We start from the raw sequence: 19,331 nt of genomic DNA, 5'->3' as shown, positions 1-19,331 counted from the left end.
CCATCCATTTTCTACCGCTTATTCCCTTCGGGGTCGCGGGGGGCGCTGGAGGGCACTATATTTTTTCATCGCGTAAATCTAATTTCTAGTCTTCAACATTACTGTTTCTATATGCAAAGTTGCCTCACCATCGTCTTATGCTTTCCTAGCAGTATGCAGAACTGAGATCATATGTAGCCACAATGTTAAATGGAGCGGAAAGGATGAATCATATCTATTTAATAATGTAAAATGTTCATAATAAACTGAAAGACATGTCAGAAGTGTTTTTATGGTTTGAAGGATGTACTGTTTTTAGTACAGACAACGTTTTTTTTAGCGAAACTAAACGAGCTATAGAGAAGCGGCGTCACATTAATACTGTTATTACTTATGTGTACATCAATATGAAATATTACTTATACAACATATTTAAAATTAGACAAAGCACATTTAAATAGTGAAGAATGTTGTTTTAATTGCCTGTGCGCATCGTAAAACCTCGTTTGCAGCGCTTGACGAAATAAAAGTGTTACTTGTAAGTAAATATCTTCGTATTCTGTTGTTTAAAACATGATCATGTTGCACATTGATGTACGTGTACGAGAAATGAAAGCCGATCAAAGCCAACATTTCCTCTGATCATGTTATACAAAGTTTAACATGTTATTGTGACAAATATAAATATTAATTTGTAAAATCTGCTCCCATAAACCCTGATTGGTAATGCTATAACTGTGATTGTGATCTGTTCTATTTATTTTATATTCATATTCAAGTTTAACATCCATACTCATTGCTCAGAAAAGTGTTCTTAATGTTTTTGAAGTTTTAACTTCAGCATTCCCTATTGACCTGATGTTTTATTTATTTATATATATATATATATATATATATATATATATATATATATATATATATATATATATATATATATATATATATACACAGGACTGTCTCAGAAAATTAGAATATTGTGATAAAGTCCTTTATTTTCTGTAATGCAATTAAAAAAACAAAAATGTCATACATTCTGGATTCATTACACATCAACTGAAATATTGCAAGCCTTTTATTATTTTAATATTGATGATTATGGCATACAGCTTAACTAAACTCAAAAATCGTATCTCAAAAAATTAGAATATTTTCTCAGACCAAGTAAAATAAAAAGATTTATAACAGCAAAACAAAATCAAACATTTGAAAATGTCAATTAATGCACTCAGTACTTGGTTGGGAATCCTTTTGCACGGATTACTGCATCAATGCGGCATGGCATGGAGGCAATCTGCCTGTGGCATTGCTGAGGTGTTATGGATGCCCAGGATGCTTCAATATCGGCCTTTAGCTCATTTGCATTATTGGGTCTGGTGTCTTTCAGCTCCTTCTTCACAATACCCCACACATTCTCTATGGGGTTCAGCTCAGGGGAGTTGGCAGGCCAATCGAGGACAGTAATGCCATGGTCAGTACACCAGTTACTAGTGGTTTTGGCACTGTGGGCAGGTGCCAGATCATGCTGGAAAATGAAATAATCATCTCCATAGAGCTTTTCAACAGATGGAAGTATGTAGTGCTCTAAAATCTCTTGGTACACAGCTGCATTGACTCTGGACTTGATGAAACACAGTGTACCAACACCACCAGCTGACATGGCTCCCCAAACCATTGCTGACTGTGGGAACTTCACACTGGATTTCAAGCAACTTGGATTTTGCTTCTCTCCAGCCTTCTTCCAGACTCTAGCGCCTTGACTTCCAAATGAAATACAAAACTTGCTTTTGTCTGAAAACAGGACTCTGGACCACTCTGCAACTGTCCAGTGCTTCTTTTCCATAGCCCAAGTCAGACGCTTCTAGAGATTGTAGAGCACTACATACTTCCATCTGTTGAAAAGCTCTATGGAGATGATGATTTCATTTTCCAGCATGATCTGGCACCTGCCCACAGTGCCAAAACCATGACATTACTGTCCTCGATTGGCCTGCCAACTCCCCTGACCTGAACCCCATAGAGAATTTGTGGGGTATTGTGAAGAAGAAGCTGAAAGACACCAGACCCATTAATTGCAAATGAGCTAAAGGCCGCTATTGAAGCATCCTGGGCATCCATAACACCTCAGCAATGCCACAGGCTGATTGCATCCATGCCACGCCGCATTGATGCAGTAATCCGTGCAAAAGGATTCCCAACCAAGTACTGAGTGCATTAATTGACATTTTCAAATGTTTGATTTTGTTTTGCTGTTATAAATCTTTTTTTTTTACTTGGTCTGAGAAAATATTCTAATTTTTTGAGATACGATTTTTGAGTTTTCTTAAGCTGTATGCCATAATCAGCAATATTAAAATAATAAAAGGCTTGCAATATTTCAGTTGATGTGTAATGCATCCAGAATGTATGACATTTTTGTTTTTTTAATTGCATTACAGAAAATAAAGAACTTTATCACAATATTCTAATTTTCTGAGACAGTCCTGTATATATACATATATATATATATTAGAGATGCGCGGATAGGCAATTATTTCATCCGCAACCGCATCAGAAAGTCGTCAACCATCCGCAATCCACCCGATCTAACATTTGATCAGAACCGCATCCGCCCGTTGTTATATATCTAATATAGACGATGCAAGGCATTAGTGAGGTTATAAAGCTTTTGCCTGTTAAAGAAAGGAGACTGACCCAATGCAGCACAGACATTCGCGTGCAATGCTGTCACGACCCAGACGCACACCAGTGCGCAATCATATGGGAGCCGCGCTGAGCGCACCTCCAAGCGCGTCTCGCTGCAGGCGACGGCCGGGTATATGGGCCCGACGCTCCAGCGCCATCCATTTTCAGGGCTAGTTGATTCGGCAGGTGGGTTGTTACACACTCCTTAGCGGGTTCCAACTTCCATGGCCACCGTCCTAGCTGCTGTCTATATCAACCAGGGTGAGCCCCACCCCTTTCGTGAGCGCACTGCGCGCGGAGTGACCCCTGTTACGCGCCCCCGGCAACAGGGGTGGCGGGCAGGTAAGCTGCGCGGGCGGAGTGACCCCTGTTACGAGCCCCCGGCCACGGGGGTGGCGGGCAGGTAAGCTGCTTACCTGCTGCGCGTGACGCCGGCCGCGGCGAAGGCGGACGAGGCGGGGTGTCGGTGCGGTGGGCGCGGTGGTGACCCTGGACGTGCGTCGGGCCCTTCTCGCGGATCGCCTCAGCTACGGCTCCCGGTGGGGTCCTCTCGGGGGAAGGGGCCTCGGTCCCGGACCCCGGCGAGGCGTCCCTTCTCCGCTCCGTAAAAGTGTCCATCTCTTTTTTTTTTTTTCTTCTGTTGTGGCATATACTGCAGGTGCCTGCTCGTTTTTCGTATGTGGGTAACAACATTTAACTATGTATATATATTTCCGAATTGGTTTAACTGCCACCCGCCTGAATCTATTTAAAATCTAATTTTATTTTAACCACCCGACCCGACCCGACCCGCGGATAAAATCTAATTTTTTAAAATTTCATCCGCCCGATCCGCGGATAATCCGCGGACTCCGCGGTTGTGCCCGCAAACCGCGCATCTCTAATATATATATATATATACAAACCCTGTTTCCATATGAGTTGGGAAATTGTGTTAGATGTAAATATAAACGGAATACATCCATCCATCCATCTTCTACCGCTTATTCCCTTTGGGGTCGCGGGGGGTGCTGGAGCCTATCTCAGCTACAATCGGGCGGACGGCGGGGTACACCCTGGACAAGTCGTCACCTCATCGCAGGGCCAACACGGATAGACAGACAACATTCACACTCACATCCACACTCTAGGGCCAAGTTAGTGTTGCCAATCAACTTATCCCCAGGTGCATGTTTTTGGAAGTGGGAGGAAGCCGGAGTACCCGAAGGGAACCCACGCAGTCACGGGGAGAACATGCAAACTCCACACAGAAAGATCCCGAGCCCAGGATTGAACCCAAGACTAATCAAGACCTTCGTATTGTGAGGCAGATGCACTAACCCCTCTGCCACCGTGCTGCCCTAAACGGAATACAATGATTTACAAATCCTTTTCAACCCATATTCAATTGAATGCACTACAAAGACAATATATTTGATGTTCAAATTCATAAACTTTTTTTTTTTTTTTTGCAAATAATGATTAACTTAGAATTTCATGGCTGCAACACGTGCCAAAGTAGTTGGGAAAGGGCATGTTCACCACTGTGTTACATGGCCTTTCCTTTTAACAACACTCAGTAAACGTTTGGGAACTGAGGAGACACATTTTTTAAGCTTCTCAGGTGGAATTCTTTCCCATTCTTGCTTGATGTACAGCTTAAGTTGTTCAACAGTCCGGGGGTCTCCGTTGTGGTATTTTAGGCTTCATAATGCGCCACACATTTTAAATGGGAGACAGGTCTGGACTACAGGCAGGCCAGTCTAGTACCCGCACTCCTTTACTATGAAGCCACGTTGATGTAACACGTGGCTTGGCATTGTCTTGCTGAAATAAGCAGGAGCGTCCATGGTAACGTTGCATGGATGGCAACATATGTTGCTCCAAAAGCTGTATGTACCTTTCAGCATTAATGGCGCCTTCACAGATGTGTAAGTTACCCATGTCTTGGGCACTAATACACCCCCATACCATCACAGATGCTGGCTTTTCAACTTTGCGCCTATAACAATCCGGATGGTTCTTTTCCTCTTTGGTCCGGAGGACACGACGTCCACAGTTTCCAAAAACAATTTGAAATGTGGACTCGTCAGACCACAGAACACTTTTCCACTTTGTATCAGTCCATCTTAGATGAGCTCAGGCCCAGCGAAGCCGACGGCGTTTCTGGGTGTTGTTGATAAACGGTTTTCGCCTTGCATAGGAGAGTTTTAACTTGCACTTACAGATGTAGCGACCAACTGTAGTTACTGACAGTGGGTTTCTGAAGTGTTCCTGAGCCCATGTGGTGATATCCTTTACACACTGATGTCGCTTGTTTATGCAGTACAGCCTGAGGGATCGAAGGTCACGGGCTTAGCTGCTTACGTGCAGTGATTTCTCCAGATTCTCTGAACCCTTTGATGATATTACAGACCGTAGATGGTGAAATCCCTAAATTCCTTGCAATAGCTGGTTGAGAAAGGTTTTTCTTAAACTGTTTAACAATTTGCTCACGCATTTGTTGACAAAGTGGTGACCCTCGCCCCATCCTTGTTTGTGAATGACTGAGCATTTCATGGAATCTACTTTTATACCCAATCATAGCACCCATCTGTTCCCAATTTGCCTGTTCACCTGTGGGATGTTCCAAATAAGTGTTTGATGAGCATTCCTCAACTTTATCAGTAGTTATTGCCACCTTTCCCAACTTCTTGTCACGTGTTGCTGGCATCAAATTCTAAAGTTAACGATTATTTGCAAAAAAAAAAATGTTTATCAGTTTGAACATCAAATATGTTGTCTTTGTAGCATATTCAACTGAATATGGATTGAAAATGATTTGCAAATCATTGTATTCCATTTATATATTTACATCTAACACAATTCCCCAACTCATATGGAAACTGGGTTTGTAGTTTATTTAGCAATTTGTATGCTTAGAAATGCTTAAGTAACCGCAAAATGTTGTAGAATATGGTATCAACAAAATAATGCAATGTTGCCTCACCTTTGCCCATCGAGTCCTGTCATCTGAGGTAAGAGCGGCTACGCCCTGGCCGTCAGGTCGTCCTTGGCAACGTTCTTTCACATAGCTCAGCTGCCTAAACAGGTGAACCCACATATGAAAAGATTATCGTAAACAAGGAATATTTCTAATTATTTTCATTCATTACCTGAGGAGTTCTGGCGGTGTGAGGATTTGTCCGTCACAAAGGGCATCAAACGTGAAAATCCGTCCTCGACACATCACAACCAGGTGTGAGGGACAGTTGCCCTCTTGCTCTGTAACACACACAGACAGAAATACAACGCACACATTAATACAACAAGCAAGCTGAGAATGTTGCACATTTTCATACGTACCCGTCTTGAAGTAGCTGTAGAGGCAATCCTTCTTAACTCCAGGTACTTTGCAGGTGCAGAACAGCATTTTGAACTGATCCATATCTAGCGCCATTTTTCCAGCTTTCTGGGGCGCCATGCTTTCCCTAAAAGCACACACAGAAACCACAAGAAAATGAAACATGGCATACGGCTCTAATTGAGGCTATACAGTAGGTGTGCATAAATCCTACTTGTAAATGAGATTCCAGTACTGTAGCGTGTGCCAGACGTTCACGCTGGCCCTCTGCAGTTGTGTTCCTTCGGCAGGGGGCCAGCAGTGCTCCAAATAAGGAGCCGGCCCACCAAAGTTCACGTTAAGCTGCGAGGGGATGCGGACCTCCAGGTATGCGGCGTCTAACCACCACTCCTCCAGCTAAATGATTCAAATCAACATAAGATTACAATTGATACAATTTCTCAAAATCTTTGGGACTGTAAAAGGTCCCAAGTTAAGAAAATAATAATAATTATATATATATATATATATATATATATATATATATATATATATATATATATATATATATACATACATATGTCTGTGCGTGTATATATATATATATATATATGTATATATATATATATATATATATATATATATATATATATATACAGTATATATATATATATATATACATACATGTCTGTGCATATATATATATATATATATACATACATATACATACATATATATATATATATATATATATATATATATATATATATATATATATATATATATTATATACATATATATATATATATATATATATATATATATATATATATATATATATACATATATATATATTTATATATGTATATATATATATATATATATATATATATATATATATATATATATATATATATATATATATAGCCGCTGCTCCTCCATATCGAGAGGAGCCAGATGAGGTGGTTCGGGCATCTGGTCAGGATGCCACCCGAACGCCTCCCTCGGGAGGTGTTTCGGGCACGTCCGACCGGTAGGAGGCCACGGGGAAGACCCAGGACACGTTGGGAAGACTATGTCTCCCGGCTGGCCTGGGAACGCCTCGGGATCCACCGGGAGGAGCTGGACGAAGTGGCTGGGGAGAGGGAAGTCTGGGCTTCCCTGCTTAGGCTGCTGCCCCCGCGACCCGACCTCGGATAAGCGGAAGAAGATGGATGGATGGATGGATGGATATATATATATATATGTTAGGGATGTCCCGATCCGATATTTGGATCGGATCGGCCGCCGATATTTGCCAAAAAATGCGTATCGGCAAGGCATGGGAAAATGCTGATCCAGATCCAGTTTAAAAAAAACTCCGGTCCGTGTTTTCCAACGCACCGATTTAAATAATACGTTCCACTTTTCTGCTGCTCCCTAATTTCCGTTCCGCATTTTCCAGCACACCTTCAACACATCCACAGGTCTGTGGATTCTCACGCAGTTGCTTTTAGCTGCTGGCATTACACGACAGGCTCTTCTCACTCTTTCCTGTGTCTCCTTCTCACAGACAGCAAGCGCACCTTCTTACACACGTCACATACTGTCACGTCATACGTCACATACGTATACGTCCTCCACGAGCAGAGAGGTGGCAGCATGGCTAACGTTAGCTGTGATGCTAGCGCAGCCGTGCGAGCAATGTTCCCTCTAAGGTGCGCGCCTGTGCAATTGCGCACAGCTCAAGCGTCCTCCGCGCACGGCAAATCTATGCCATGCACAAAATCAAATTAAAAAAATAAGCGCATAACAATTTTCGACACACGGACGCGACAGAGAAAACAGTTTTTGTCATCATTGTTCAAATATTGTAACGTCTGTCGAGACGCTTATCTCCATTCGGTGCCACACGCCCACACCATGAAAATGCCGAGGCAAACATTTCCAGATCAACACCGTATGAAATTGTTTTTGATTTTTTTAGTTGTGATTTCCTTCTCTGCATGAAAGTTTAAAAGTAGCATATATTAATGCAGTATGAAGAAGAATGTTTTAATGTAGACACATAGAATCATCATACTGCTGTGATTATATGCATCAAGTGTTCATTCAAGGCTAAGGCAAAATATCGAGATATATATCGTGTATCGCAATATGGCCTTAAAATATCACAATATTAAAAAAAGGCCATATCGCCCAGCCCTAGTTCAATGATGCCATTTCTGTTTGCCATGTATAATTTTGTCTATTTTGTGTTTATCCTTGAATAAACAGGTCAGTTTCTTGTTACCAACCATTGTGTATTATTCAAACTCCCCTAATTCAGCTGGCTAGTTGTTATCAAGAAAAAACCCTTTTCAACATGATTCTGACAACTAAGTAGGCTAAATAACTTTAAACTTTAATACATGCTCGGCTAGGCCAGTATCGGTATCGGATCGGAAGTGCAAAAACAACATCGGTATCGGATCGGAAGTGCAAAAACCTGGATCGAGACATCCCTAATATATATATATACATACATACATACATATATATATATACATACATACATACACATATATACAGGTAAAAGCCAGTAAATTAGAATATTTTGAAAAACTTGATTTATTTCAGTAATTGCATTCAAAAGGTGTAACTTGTACATTATATTTATTCATTGCACACAGACTGATGCATTCAAATGTTTATTTCATTTAATTTTGATGATTTGAAGTGGCAACAAATGAAAATCCAAAATTCCGTGTGTCACAAAATTAGAATATTACTTAAGGCTAATACAAAAAGGGATTTTTAGAAATGTTGGCCAACTGAAAAGTATGAAAATGAAAAATATGAGCATGTACAATACTCAATACTTGGTTGGAGCTCCTTTTGCCTCAATTACTGCGTTAATGCGGCGTGGCATGGAGTCGATGAGTTTCTGGCACTGCTCAGGTGTTATGAGAGCCCAGGTTGCTCTGATAGTGGCCTTCAACTCTTCTGCGTTTTTGGGTCTGGCATTCTGCATCTTCCTTTTCACAATACCCCACAGATTTTCTATGGGGCTAAGGTCAGGGGAGTTGGCGGGCCAATTTAGAACAGAAATACCATGGTCCGTAAACCAGGCACGGCTAGATTTTGCGCTGTGTGCAGGCGCCAAGTCCTGTTGGAACTTGAAATCTCCATCTCCATAGAGCAGGTCAGCAGCAGGAAGCATGAAGTGCTCTAAAACTTGCTGGTAGACGGCTGCGTTGACCCTGGATCTCAGGAAACAGAGTGGACCGACACCAGCAGATGACATGGCACCCCAAACCATCACCCAACCATGCAAATTTTGCATTTCCTTTGGAAATCGAGGTCCCAGAGTCTGGAGGAAGACAGGAGAGGCACAGGATCCACGTTTCCTGAAGTCTAGTGTAAAGTTTCCACCATCAGTGATGGTTTGGGGTGCCATGTCATCTGCTGGTGTCGGTCCACTCTGTTTCCTGAGATCCAGGGTCAATGCAGCCGTCTACCAGCAAGTTTTAGAGCACTTCATGCTTCCTGCTGCTGACCTGCTCTATGGAGATGGAGATTTCAAGTTCCAACAGGACTTGGCGCATGCACACAGCGCAAAATCTACCCGTGCCTGGTTTACAGACCATGGTATTTCTGTTCTAAATTGGCCCGCCAACTCCCCTGACCTTAGCCCCATAGAAAATCTGTGGGGTATTGTGAAAAGGAAGATGCAGAATGCCAGACCCAAAAACGCAGAAGAGTTGAAGGCCACTATCAGAGCAACCTGGGCTCTCATAACACCTGAGCAGTGCCAGAAACTCATCGACTCCATGCCACGCCGCATTAACGCAGTAATTGAGGCAAAAGGAGCTCCAACCAAGTATTGAGTATTGTACATGCTCATATTTTTCATTTTCATACTTTTCAGTTGGCCAACATTTCTAAAAATCCCTTTTTTGTATTAGCCTTAAGTAATATTCTAATTTTGTGACACACGGAATTTTGGATTTTCATTTGTTGCCACTTCAAATCATCAAAATTAAATGAAATAAACATTTGAATGCATCAGTCTGTGTGCAATGAATAAATATAATGTACAAGTTACACCTTTTGAATGCAATTACTGAAATAAATCAAGTTTTTCAAAATATTCTAATTTACTGGCTTTTACCTATGTGTGTGTGTGTGTGTGTGTGTGTGTGTGTGTGTATATATATATATATATATATATATATATATATATATATATATATATATATATATATATATATGTATGTGTGGGGAAAAAATCACAAGACTATTTCATCTCTACAGGCCTGTTTCATGAGGGTGGGTTCCCTCAATCATCAGGAGATTTTAATGGGAGCATTCACATACCATGGATTATATAGGGCACAGAGTGGGTGGGTACAGGCTGGTGTAGGGGCGTGGTGATTGGCTCATGTGTTACCTAGGAGGTGTTTCCGTCTGTGGCGGCATGCTGTTACAATTTCGCTGCGCTTGTTGAGGGATGACAGGTCTGGACGGTAAATAATAAACAGTTTTTCTTTCAAGCATAGGTTGCATCTTTTATTACCACTATTGTAAGGTGTGCTGGATGCAAGAATTTGCCATGTTAGCCTTCATCACATTGAAGGACCACAAACCCAACTTCGCAAATAACCCAACATGCCGACTAATAAACCCAACTAAATCTGAAATAGGAAAAATCAGCAAAATAATCCTGGACAGAGTCAACACAAAAATCAAGGACAAAACACCACTCAACCAATGGAGAAATACAGCAGCAGTAATCAAATGGTTCAACAACATCCAAGACAAACAACAGCACAACTTTATCTCCTTTGATATCGAAGAATTTTACCCTTCCATCACGCAAGACCTACTGACTCAAGCACTAGACTTCGCCTCAGACTACGACTCAATCACAGGCAACGAAAGAAACATCATCATCCACGCAAAAAACTCCATTCTCATCCACAACAGTACACCATGGCAAAAAAAGAACAATGCAACATTTGACGTCACTATGGGAAGTTTTGACGGAGCAGAAACGTGTGAACTCGTTGGGAGTTTCCTCCTCTCCCAGCTCGCCAGCCTCAATCTGAACCTTGGTATTTACCGTGATGACGGACTGGCAGTGTGTCGCGCCTCGCCAAGGAGCAGCGAGAATACCAAGAAGCGCATATGCCAAATTTTCAAAGAGAACGGCCTACGGATCACGATTGAAGCCAACAAGCAAACCGTCAACTTCCTTGACGTCACTTTCAACCTGAGAAATAACAGCTACCAACCATTCACGAAACCCAACACAACACTCCAATACGTGCACCATGACAGCAACCACCCACCCACCACCACGAAAAGAATACCTACCGGAATTAATAAAAGGCTATCGATGCTGTCATCTAGCAAAGCTGAATTTGACCAAGCAACCCCCCCGTACCAAAAAGCCCTTGATGAAAGCGGATACAATTTCACCCTCACCTATGAACCCACGCCAGGAAACCAACCGAAAAAGAACAGAAAACGAAACGACATCATCTGGTACAACCCCCCATACAGCAAAAACGTCTCAACTAACATTGGACACAAATTCCTCAATCTGATTGACAAACACTTTCCCAAAGACAACACCCTAAGAAAAGTATTCAACAAGAACAACATTAAATTGAGCTACAGCTGTATGAACAATATACGACAAATCATCTCAAACCACAACAAAACAATTGCAAATGAGCCGTCGGCCCCCGGACAGAGCGACTCCAAAACCAACAAAGGTTGCAACTGTCGAAAGAAACCTGATTGCCCTCTCAACGGGGGGTGCTTACAAACATCAGTTGTCTACCAATCTAAGGTAACACGCAAGGACATTAACACATCCGACACATATGTAGGATTAACTGAAGGAGAGTTCAAAACCAGATGGAACAATCACAAGGCTTCTTTCAGGAACCAAAACCTGCGGAATACCACAGAACTCAGCAAACACATTTGGGACCTCAAAGACAATAATGTTGAATATTCAATAACATGGCAAATTCTTGCATCCAGCACACCTTACAATAGTGGTAATAAAAGATGCAACCTATGCTTGAAAGAAAAACTGTTGATTATTTACCGTCCAGACCTGTCATCCCTCAACAAGCGCAGCGAAATTGTAACAGCATGCCGCCACAGACGGAAACACCTCCTAGGTAACACATGAGCCAATCACCACGCCCCTACACCAGCCTGTACCCACCCACTCTGTGCCCTATATAATCCATGGTATGTGAATGCTCCCATTTAAAATCTCCTGATGATTGAGGGAACCCCCCCTCATGAAACAGGCCTGTAGAGATGAAATAGTCTTGTGATTTTTTTCCCACACATACATATATTGCGCTCTACTACGGTATCGAGCACTATTTTTTGGATAACCTTATTAAGACATATATATATATATATATATATATATATATATATATATACACACATACATGTTTTTTTTATTTATTTATGTTTCATCTGACAATCACATGGACAAAAATAAGACCTTCTGGAGGAAAGTTCTGTGGTCAGATGAAACAAAAATTTAGCTGTTTGGCCACAATACCCAGCAGTATGTTTGGAGGCGAAAGGGTGAGGCCTTTAATCCCAGGAACACCATTCCTACCGTCAAGCATGGTGGTGTTAGTATTATGCTCTGGGCCTGTTTTGCTGCCAATGGAACTGGTGCTTTACAGAGAGTAATTGGGACAATGAAAAAGGAGGATTACCTCCAAATTCTACAGGACAACCTAAAAGCATCCGCCCGGAGGTTGGGTCTTGGGCGCAGTTGGGTGTTCCAACAGGACAATGACCCCAAACACACGTCAAAAGTGGTAAAGGAATGGCTAAATCAGGCTAGAATTAAGGTTTTACAATGGAATTCCCAAAGTCCTGACTTAAACGTGTGGACAATGCTGAAGAAACAAGTCCATGTCAGAAAACCAAAAAATTTAGCTGAACTGCACCAATTTTGTCAAGAGGAGTTGTCAAAAATTCAACCAGAAGCTTGCCAGAAGCTTGTGGATGGCTACCTAAAGTGCCTTATTGCTGTGAAACTTGCCAAGGGACATGTAACCATTGCTGTATGTATACTTTTGACCCAGCAGATTTGGTCACATTTTCAGAAACACATAATAAATTCATAAAAGAACCAAACTTCATGAATGTTTTTTGTGACAAACAAGTATGTGCTCCAATCACTCTATTACAAAAAAAACGTTGGGGGTGCTGGAGCCTATCTCAGCTGCATTATATGAAATAATAAATTGCGAGAATCGGTTTGAATCGAGAATCGTGTTGAATCAAGAATACATTCTGAATTTTGCCCAAAGATTCACACCCCTATTGGATATACATTATGCTCTGGGCCTGTTTTGCTGCCAATGGAACTGGTGCTTTACAGAGAGTAATTGGGACAATGAAAAAGGAGGATTACCTCCAAATTCTACAGGACAACCTAAAAGCATCCGCCCGGAGGTTGGGTCTTGGGCGCAGTTGGGTGTTCCAACAGGACAATGACCCCAAACACACGTCAAAAGTGGTAAAGGAATGGCTAAATCAGGCTAGAATTAAGGTTTTACAATGGAATTCCCAAAGTCCTGACTTAAACGTGTGGACAATGCTGAAGAAACAAGTCCATGTCAGAAAACCAAAAAATTTAGCTGAACTGCACCAATTTTGTCAAGAGGAGTTGTCAAAAATTCAACCAGAAGCTTGCCAGAAGCTTGTGGATGGCTACCTAAAGTGCCTTATTGCTGTGAAACTTGCCAAGGGACATGTAACCATTGCTGTATGTATACTTTTGACCCAGCAGATTTGGTCACATTTTCAGAAACACATAATAAATTCATAAAAGAACCAAACTTCATGAATGTTTTTTGTGACAAACAAGTATGTGCTCCAATCACTCTATTACAAAAAAACGTTGGGGGTGCTGGAGCCTATCTCAGCTGCATTATATGAAATAATAAATTGCGAGAATCGGTTTGAATCGAGAATCGTGTTGAATCAAGAATACATTCTGAATTTTGCCCAAAGATTCACACCCCTATTGGATATACATTGCGGTATAACCCAGACGTCAGTTCTGGGACCAAAACTATTCAAACTTTAAAATAATGACATCAGTAAAAAGAATAAAAGGCCTCAAATGAGTAACGGTAGAGGTTGAAATTAATAAACTCAAATTATTATTTGATTAAAACAGATTATCCTTATATTTAAACACAACCAATGTTAAGTTGTATTGAAAAAGAAAGATACATGCAAATAGATAGTGTAGACATTGACACTGTATAGGAAAATCAATTTTTAGGAGCAAAACAGAAACCACACATTAAACGCATACAACACAAAATGGCAAGAAATATGTCATATAGAATAAGGAAAAATTAATGTCAAATATTACTCCATACTCTATGCTGTCCTTTGTGTTGCCATACCTGAGTTACTGTGTAGAGTAACTCATTTACTAGGAATGCTGCAGAAAAGAGCGATAATCCATAAGGCTGGTTATAGGGAACATACAAAAACACTTTTTTTTCTAAAATATTGAAGCGTATATATATTTTGTACACTTTCAAATGTTGAATGGTTAAATGTAAGTGTGACTGTTCGTTGAGCTTTACTATTTTTAACATGATCAAAATATATAAGTACATATATATTGAAATATGAGAGCAGAACAAACCCAATTCCTCCTGGTTTTGGCTCTCTGTAGGAGTTTGTGGTGCAGCTCTTGGCCAATACCCTCTTGGAATTTCTGCACAACATCCACCGTCGCTTGAAATTCTGTCTCGGATGCAAATGGACGCACTAAGGGCAAACAAAAAAATGACAATGGAGCTCAAGAGGTTCTGCAGAGAAGAATGGGCAAAACTGCCTAGACATAGGTGTGCCAAGCTTGTGGTATCGTATTCAGAAAGACTTTAGGCTGTATTTGCTGCCAAAGGTGCATCAACAAAGTATTGAGCAAAGGGTCTGAATACTTATGTACACGTGATTTCTGTGTTTATTTTTAATAAACATCTAAACATTTCTACATATTTGTTTTTTTCTGTCAAGATAGAGTGTGTGTGTACATTTATGAGAAATAAAATTAACTTCTTTTATTTTAGCAAATGGATGCAATGAAACAAAGTGTGAAAAATGTAAAGGGGTTTGAATACTTTCCGTACCCACTGTAAACATTTATGAGCTTTGCAGAAAACCTTTGTGTGCCTAATGTGTTAAAAATCTGTAAAAAAAATTTTTTTTTTTAAATGACCCTGGTATTTTGACACATATTAAATGTTTTAATTTTATGAAATGTTAAACTTTTAAAATGCTTTACTAGACTGCATTTCATTTATTTACAATGTAAAAGAAAGTCAGTAAAAGTGTTGTCAATTTTATTGTAAAAATAAAAGTGGTACCGTTTCCTCATTTGCAGTAATGCACTGTAAAAACAAAAGAACACCATAAAGGAGCATATGTGCTCAAAATACATTGTGCGATTAATTGGCATTTTTACATGATTATTGCAGTAATTTTTTGGTGATTAATCCCATGAGCTAATGCGTCAACTTCAACAGCCCTAATATCAATGTACTGGTATAATCGCCTCACACTTCTATATTACACATTTGCCTTTGCATTTTTACATACAAACTTATTTTGAAATCAAAAGTCAAGGTGCTATCAGATATTTAAGAATGTATTCTTTTTTTTTAATGTGTGCAATATGTTAATATGTTTATTGCATGATCAGATAACATTCAAGTTTAAAAGTCATGAAATTGCATGTGATACATGCATTTTTTCTGTCAAAATCGAAATAACAAATACATTTAGCAAGATTATTGACGCAAATTATTTCCAAGCTTTCGCGGGCCACATAAAACAATGTGGTAGCCCAGTTCTGGGCCCTGGACCTTGAGTTTGACACCTGTGCAATAGAGGACATGATTATGAACACAACTAGAAACTAGTAATGTTCTGATCAAGGACTGCGTGGCTCGGTTGGTGGAGCAGCCATGCCAGCAACCTGAGGGTTCCTGGTTCAACCCCCGGCTTACACCATCCTGTCACGTCCGTTGTGTCTTTAAACAAGACATTTCACCCTTGCTCTTGATGGTGCATGGCAGCTCCCACCATCAGTGTTTGAATGGGTGAATGTGAAAATAGTGTCAAAGTGCTTTGAGTACCTAGAAGGTAGAAAATCGCTATACAAGTATAACCCATTACCATTTATGTTGCTGATTCTGGTACCGCTCATCAATATGTGGGATTGGCCAATAACAATACTGATACCATCCATCCATCCATCTTCTATCACTTGTCCCTCTCGGGGTTGCGGGGGAGCTGGAGCCTATCCCAGCTGCAGAAGGCAGAGTACACACTAGACAAGACTCCACCTCATTGCTGGGCCAACACAGATAGACAGACAAGCATTCCCCCTCACATTCACACACAAGGGGCCTATTCCCAGGTGTATGTCTTTGGAGGTGGGAGAAAGCCAGAGTACTTGGAGAGAACCCACGCAGTCACAGGGAGAAAATGCAAACTCCACACAGAAAGACCCCAAGCCCTGGAATCGAACCCAGGACCGATTACATGATGTATTAGCTGTACATTTTAAAATCGATTTAAGTGACTGCTATTGACAGTTTAAAAATATTAACACAATATCTATTGCTTGATCAAAACAAAGTCAATAGGACACAATAACTAATAAAAGTAAAAACTACTATAACCGTATTTTTCGGAGTATAATTCGCTCCGGAGTATAAGTCGCACCGGCCGAAAATGCATAATAAAGAAGGAAAAAAACATATATAAGTCGCATTTTTTGGGGAAATTTCTTTGATAAAACCCAACACCAAGAATAGACATTTGAAAGGCAATTTAAAATAAATAAAGAATAGTGAACAACAGGCTGAATAAGTGTACGTTATATGACGCATAAATAACCAACTGAGAACGTGCCTGGTATGTTAACGTAACATATTAAGGTAAGAGTCATTCAAATAACTATAACATATAGAACATGCTATATGTTTACCAAACAATCTGTCACTTCTAATCGCTAAATACGATTAAATCTTATACGTCTAGTCTCTTACGTGAATGAGCTGAATACTATTATTTGATATTTTATGGCAATGTGTTAATAATTTCACACATAAGTCTCTCCGGAGTATATGTCGCACCCCCGGCCAAACTATGAAAAAAACTGCGACTTATAGTGCGAAAAATACGGTACTCATTTAAATCTTTTGGCTTTTGCCTTCAAAGTCCTCCTGTGCCCAGGGAATTATTCCCTAAATTTGTAGACATTAAAAGGAACAAAAAAGATATATTAGGAAAATACAAATATTAACCTAATCACTCTAGTATCTATCATATACTGATGCTACCCTTGGTATCGACACCACCCATTTATGGATCGGTCTGCCCTTCTTGCATGTCTTGTGCTGACTGTGACAATGCTGACACACCAACAGTTGTTATATTATCCTCTCTCTAGCTGCGTTTCCATTGCAGTTTTACGCAAAATAAAAGCAATATTTAAAAAATTTAGACAAAGTACATTTGCGAATTGTGGGTGTTTTGCATTATGAGCCGTAATTCTTGTAAAATCTCGTCCCGTGAGATTCCACTTTGAGGAAGATGGACGCTTTGCGATTCCATGGTTTCAGCCACTGCTGTTGTCATTAGAGATGTCTGATAATATCGGCCTGCCGATATTATCGGCCGATAAATGCTTTAAAATGTAATATTGGAAATTATCGGAATCGTTTTTTTAATTATCGGTATCGGTTTTTTTGTTTTTTTTAATTAAATCAACATAAAAAACACAAGATGCACTTACAATTAGTGCACCAACCCAAAAAACCTCCCTCCCCCATTTACACTCATTCACACAAAAGGGTTGTTTCTTTCTGTTCCTAATATTCTGGTTTCTACATTATATATCAATATATATCAATACAGTCTGCAAGGGATACAGTCCGTAAGCACACATGATTGTGCGTGCTGCTGGTCCACTAATAGTACTAACCTTTAATTTTACTCATTTTCATTCATTACTAGTTTCTATGTAACTGTTTTTATATTGTTTTACTTTCTTTTTTATTCAATCATTTTTTTTATTTTTATTTATCTTATTATTATTTTTATTTTTTTAAAGGACCTTATCTTCACCATACTTGGTTGTCCAAATTAGGCATAATAATGTGTTAATTCCACGACCGTATATATCGGTATTGGTTGATATCGGTATCGGTTGATATCGGTATCGGTAATTAAAAAGTTGGACAATATCGGAATATCGGATATCGGCAAAAAGCCATTTTCGGACATCGCTAGTTGTCATGATTGTCAATAGAAGACTAAGGCAATCGGTGATTGCTCAAAGGCAACGTCCTTACAAATGGCAGCGGCCACAAATAAGGGAATAACGGGAGAGAATTGTGCACAAACAATTCTCGGACGAATTGTGGATTCAAGGACCCCCTCAAGTTTTTTTCGGGCATATGGGTCTGTCCGAGCCTGCGGGCCGGCCTCTATCACCAAGAAGGAACCTGCGAGACAGACGATCGGAAGCGAGACCAAGACAACCCGCCTGCTCTAGTTGTCCTGCATCGGCGCCCCACCGGTCCGGTGCCCTAAAAATGTTTTAGCAATATCTGCACCAGAATATCTGAGAGGTTTTTCAAAGTATTACCAGTTTCTTATTGCGACATTTAGGTTTTGCACATTTCTAGGTGTAATGGAAACGCAGCTATTAACTCTTATTTAGCTTTGTCCTCCAGTCATAATAATACTTCTATCCATCCATTTTCTACCGCTTCTCTCTTATGGGGTAATGCAGTAAATTTGCTGTAATAGAGGTGATTATTTTTAACTTAGGGGACAGCTCCACACGGTGTATAGAGATACATAACTAGTTGCAAATTAGTCAGCTGGGGGACTAAAAATAAATAAAGTGCCAGCCAGAGGGGATGAGCATTTATTGTCGGCGATAAAAATCTTAATCTGCAAAAAAATTAGCCAGCACATCCCTACTATAAACAACATTACATAAATGTGCACCTGTGGTTTAATGAGATCCAAAACAAGAGACGTCTCATGTCATCACTTTAAATTTGATTGTGGTTGCCGTATTTGCAGTGCTTCAAAGCGAGCATCACCTGCATCCAGGTACTTGGACAGGCTGCCCTCTAGTGAGGGGACAGGTAGGGGAGGCAGGCTGCTTTGGTACTGGAAGGTCCGCTCTTGCGGCGACTCGGACAAGTGATTGGTCATTTTGTCATCTGCCTGCAAACAAAAATATACGTCGGGTTGACAACTTCATGTGGCGCATCTTTACATTACATGGCTGTATGTATTTGTT

At 40.3% G+C, this 19,331-nt stretch overlaps 1 protein-coding gene across 3 annotated transcripts in view; it reads right to left on the bottom strand.

The window, feature by feature from the left end:
- The window catches only part of LOC133602296 (acyl-CoA-binding protein homolog), a 38,645-nt gene that overhangs the window by 13,573 nt on the left and 5,741 nt on the right, over positions 1-19,331 (bottom strand). For 2 of the 3 annotated variants that reach the window (XM_061955455.2, XM_061955460.1), the window contains exons 2-7: positions 19,129-19,255; positions 14,646-14,770; positions 6,198-6,379; positions 5,986-6,110; positions 5,796-5,904; positions 5,630-5,723 (exon numbers count right to left, since the gene is read on the bottom strand). In XM_061955455.2, coding sequence (XP_061811439.1) covers positions 5,630-5,723; positions 5,796-5,904; positions 5,986-6,110; positions 6,198-6,379; positions 14,646-14,770; positions 19,129-19,255 — 762 coding nt within the window. The remainder of the gene's footprint in view (positions 1-5,629; positions 5,724-5,795; positions 5,905-5,985; positions 6,111-6,197; positions 6,380-14,645; positions 14,771-19,128; positions 19,256-19,331) is intronic. The other variant, XM_061955476.1, reaches the window with a different exon arrangement.

Source organism: Nerophis lumbriciformis, linkage group LG04 (genome assembly GCF_033978685.3).
Source record: "Nerophis lumbriciformis linkage group LG04, RoL_Nlum_v2.1, whole genome shotgun sequence".
Classification (NCBI taxonomy): Eukaryota; Metazoa; Chordata; class Actinopteri; order Syngnathiformes; family Syngnathidae; genus Nerophis; species Nerophis lumbriciformis.
The sequence above is the reverse complement of the archived record's forward strand: the minus strand, read 5'-3'. Positions and strand labels throughout refer to the sequence as shown.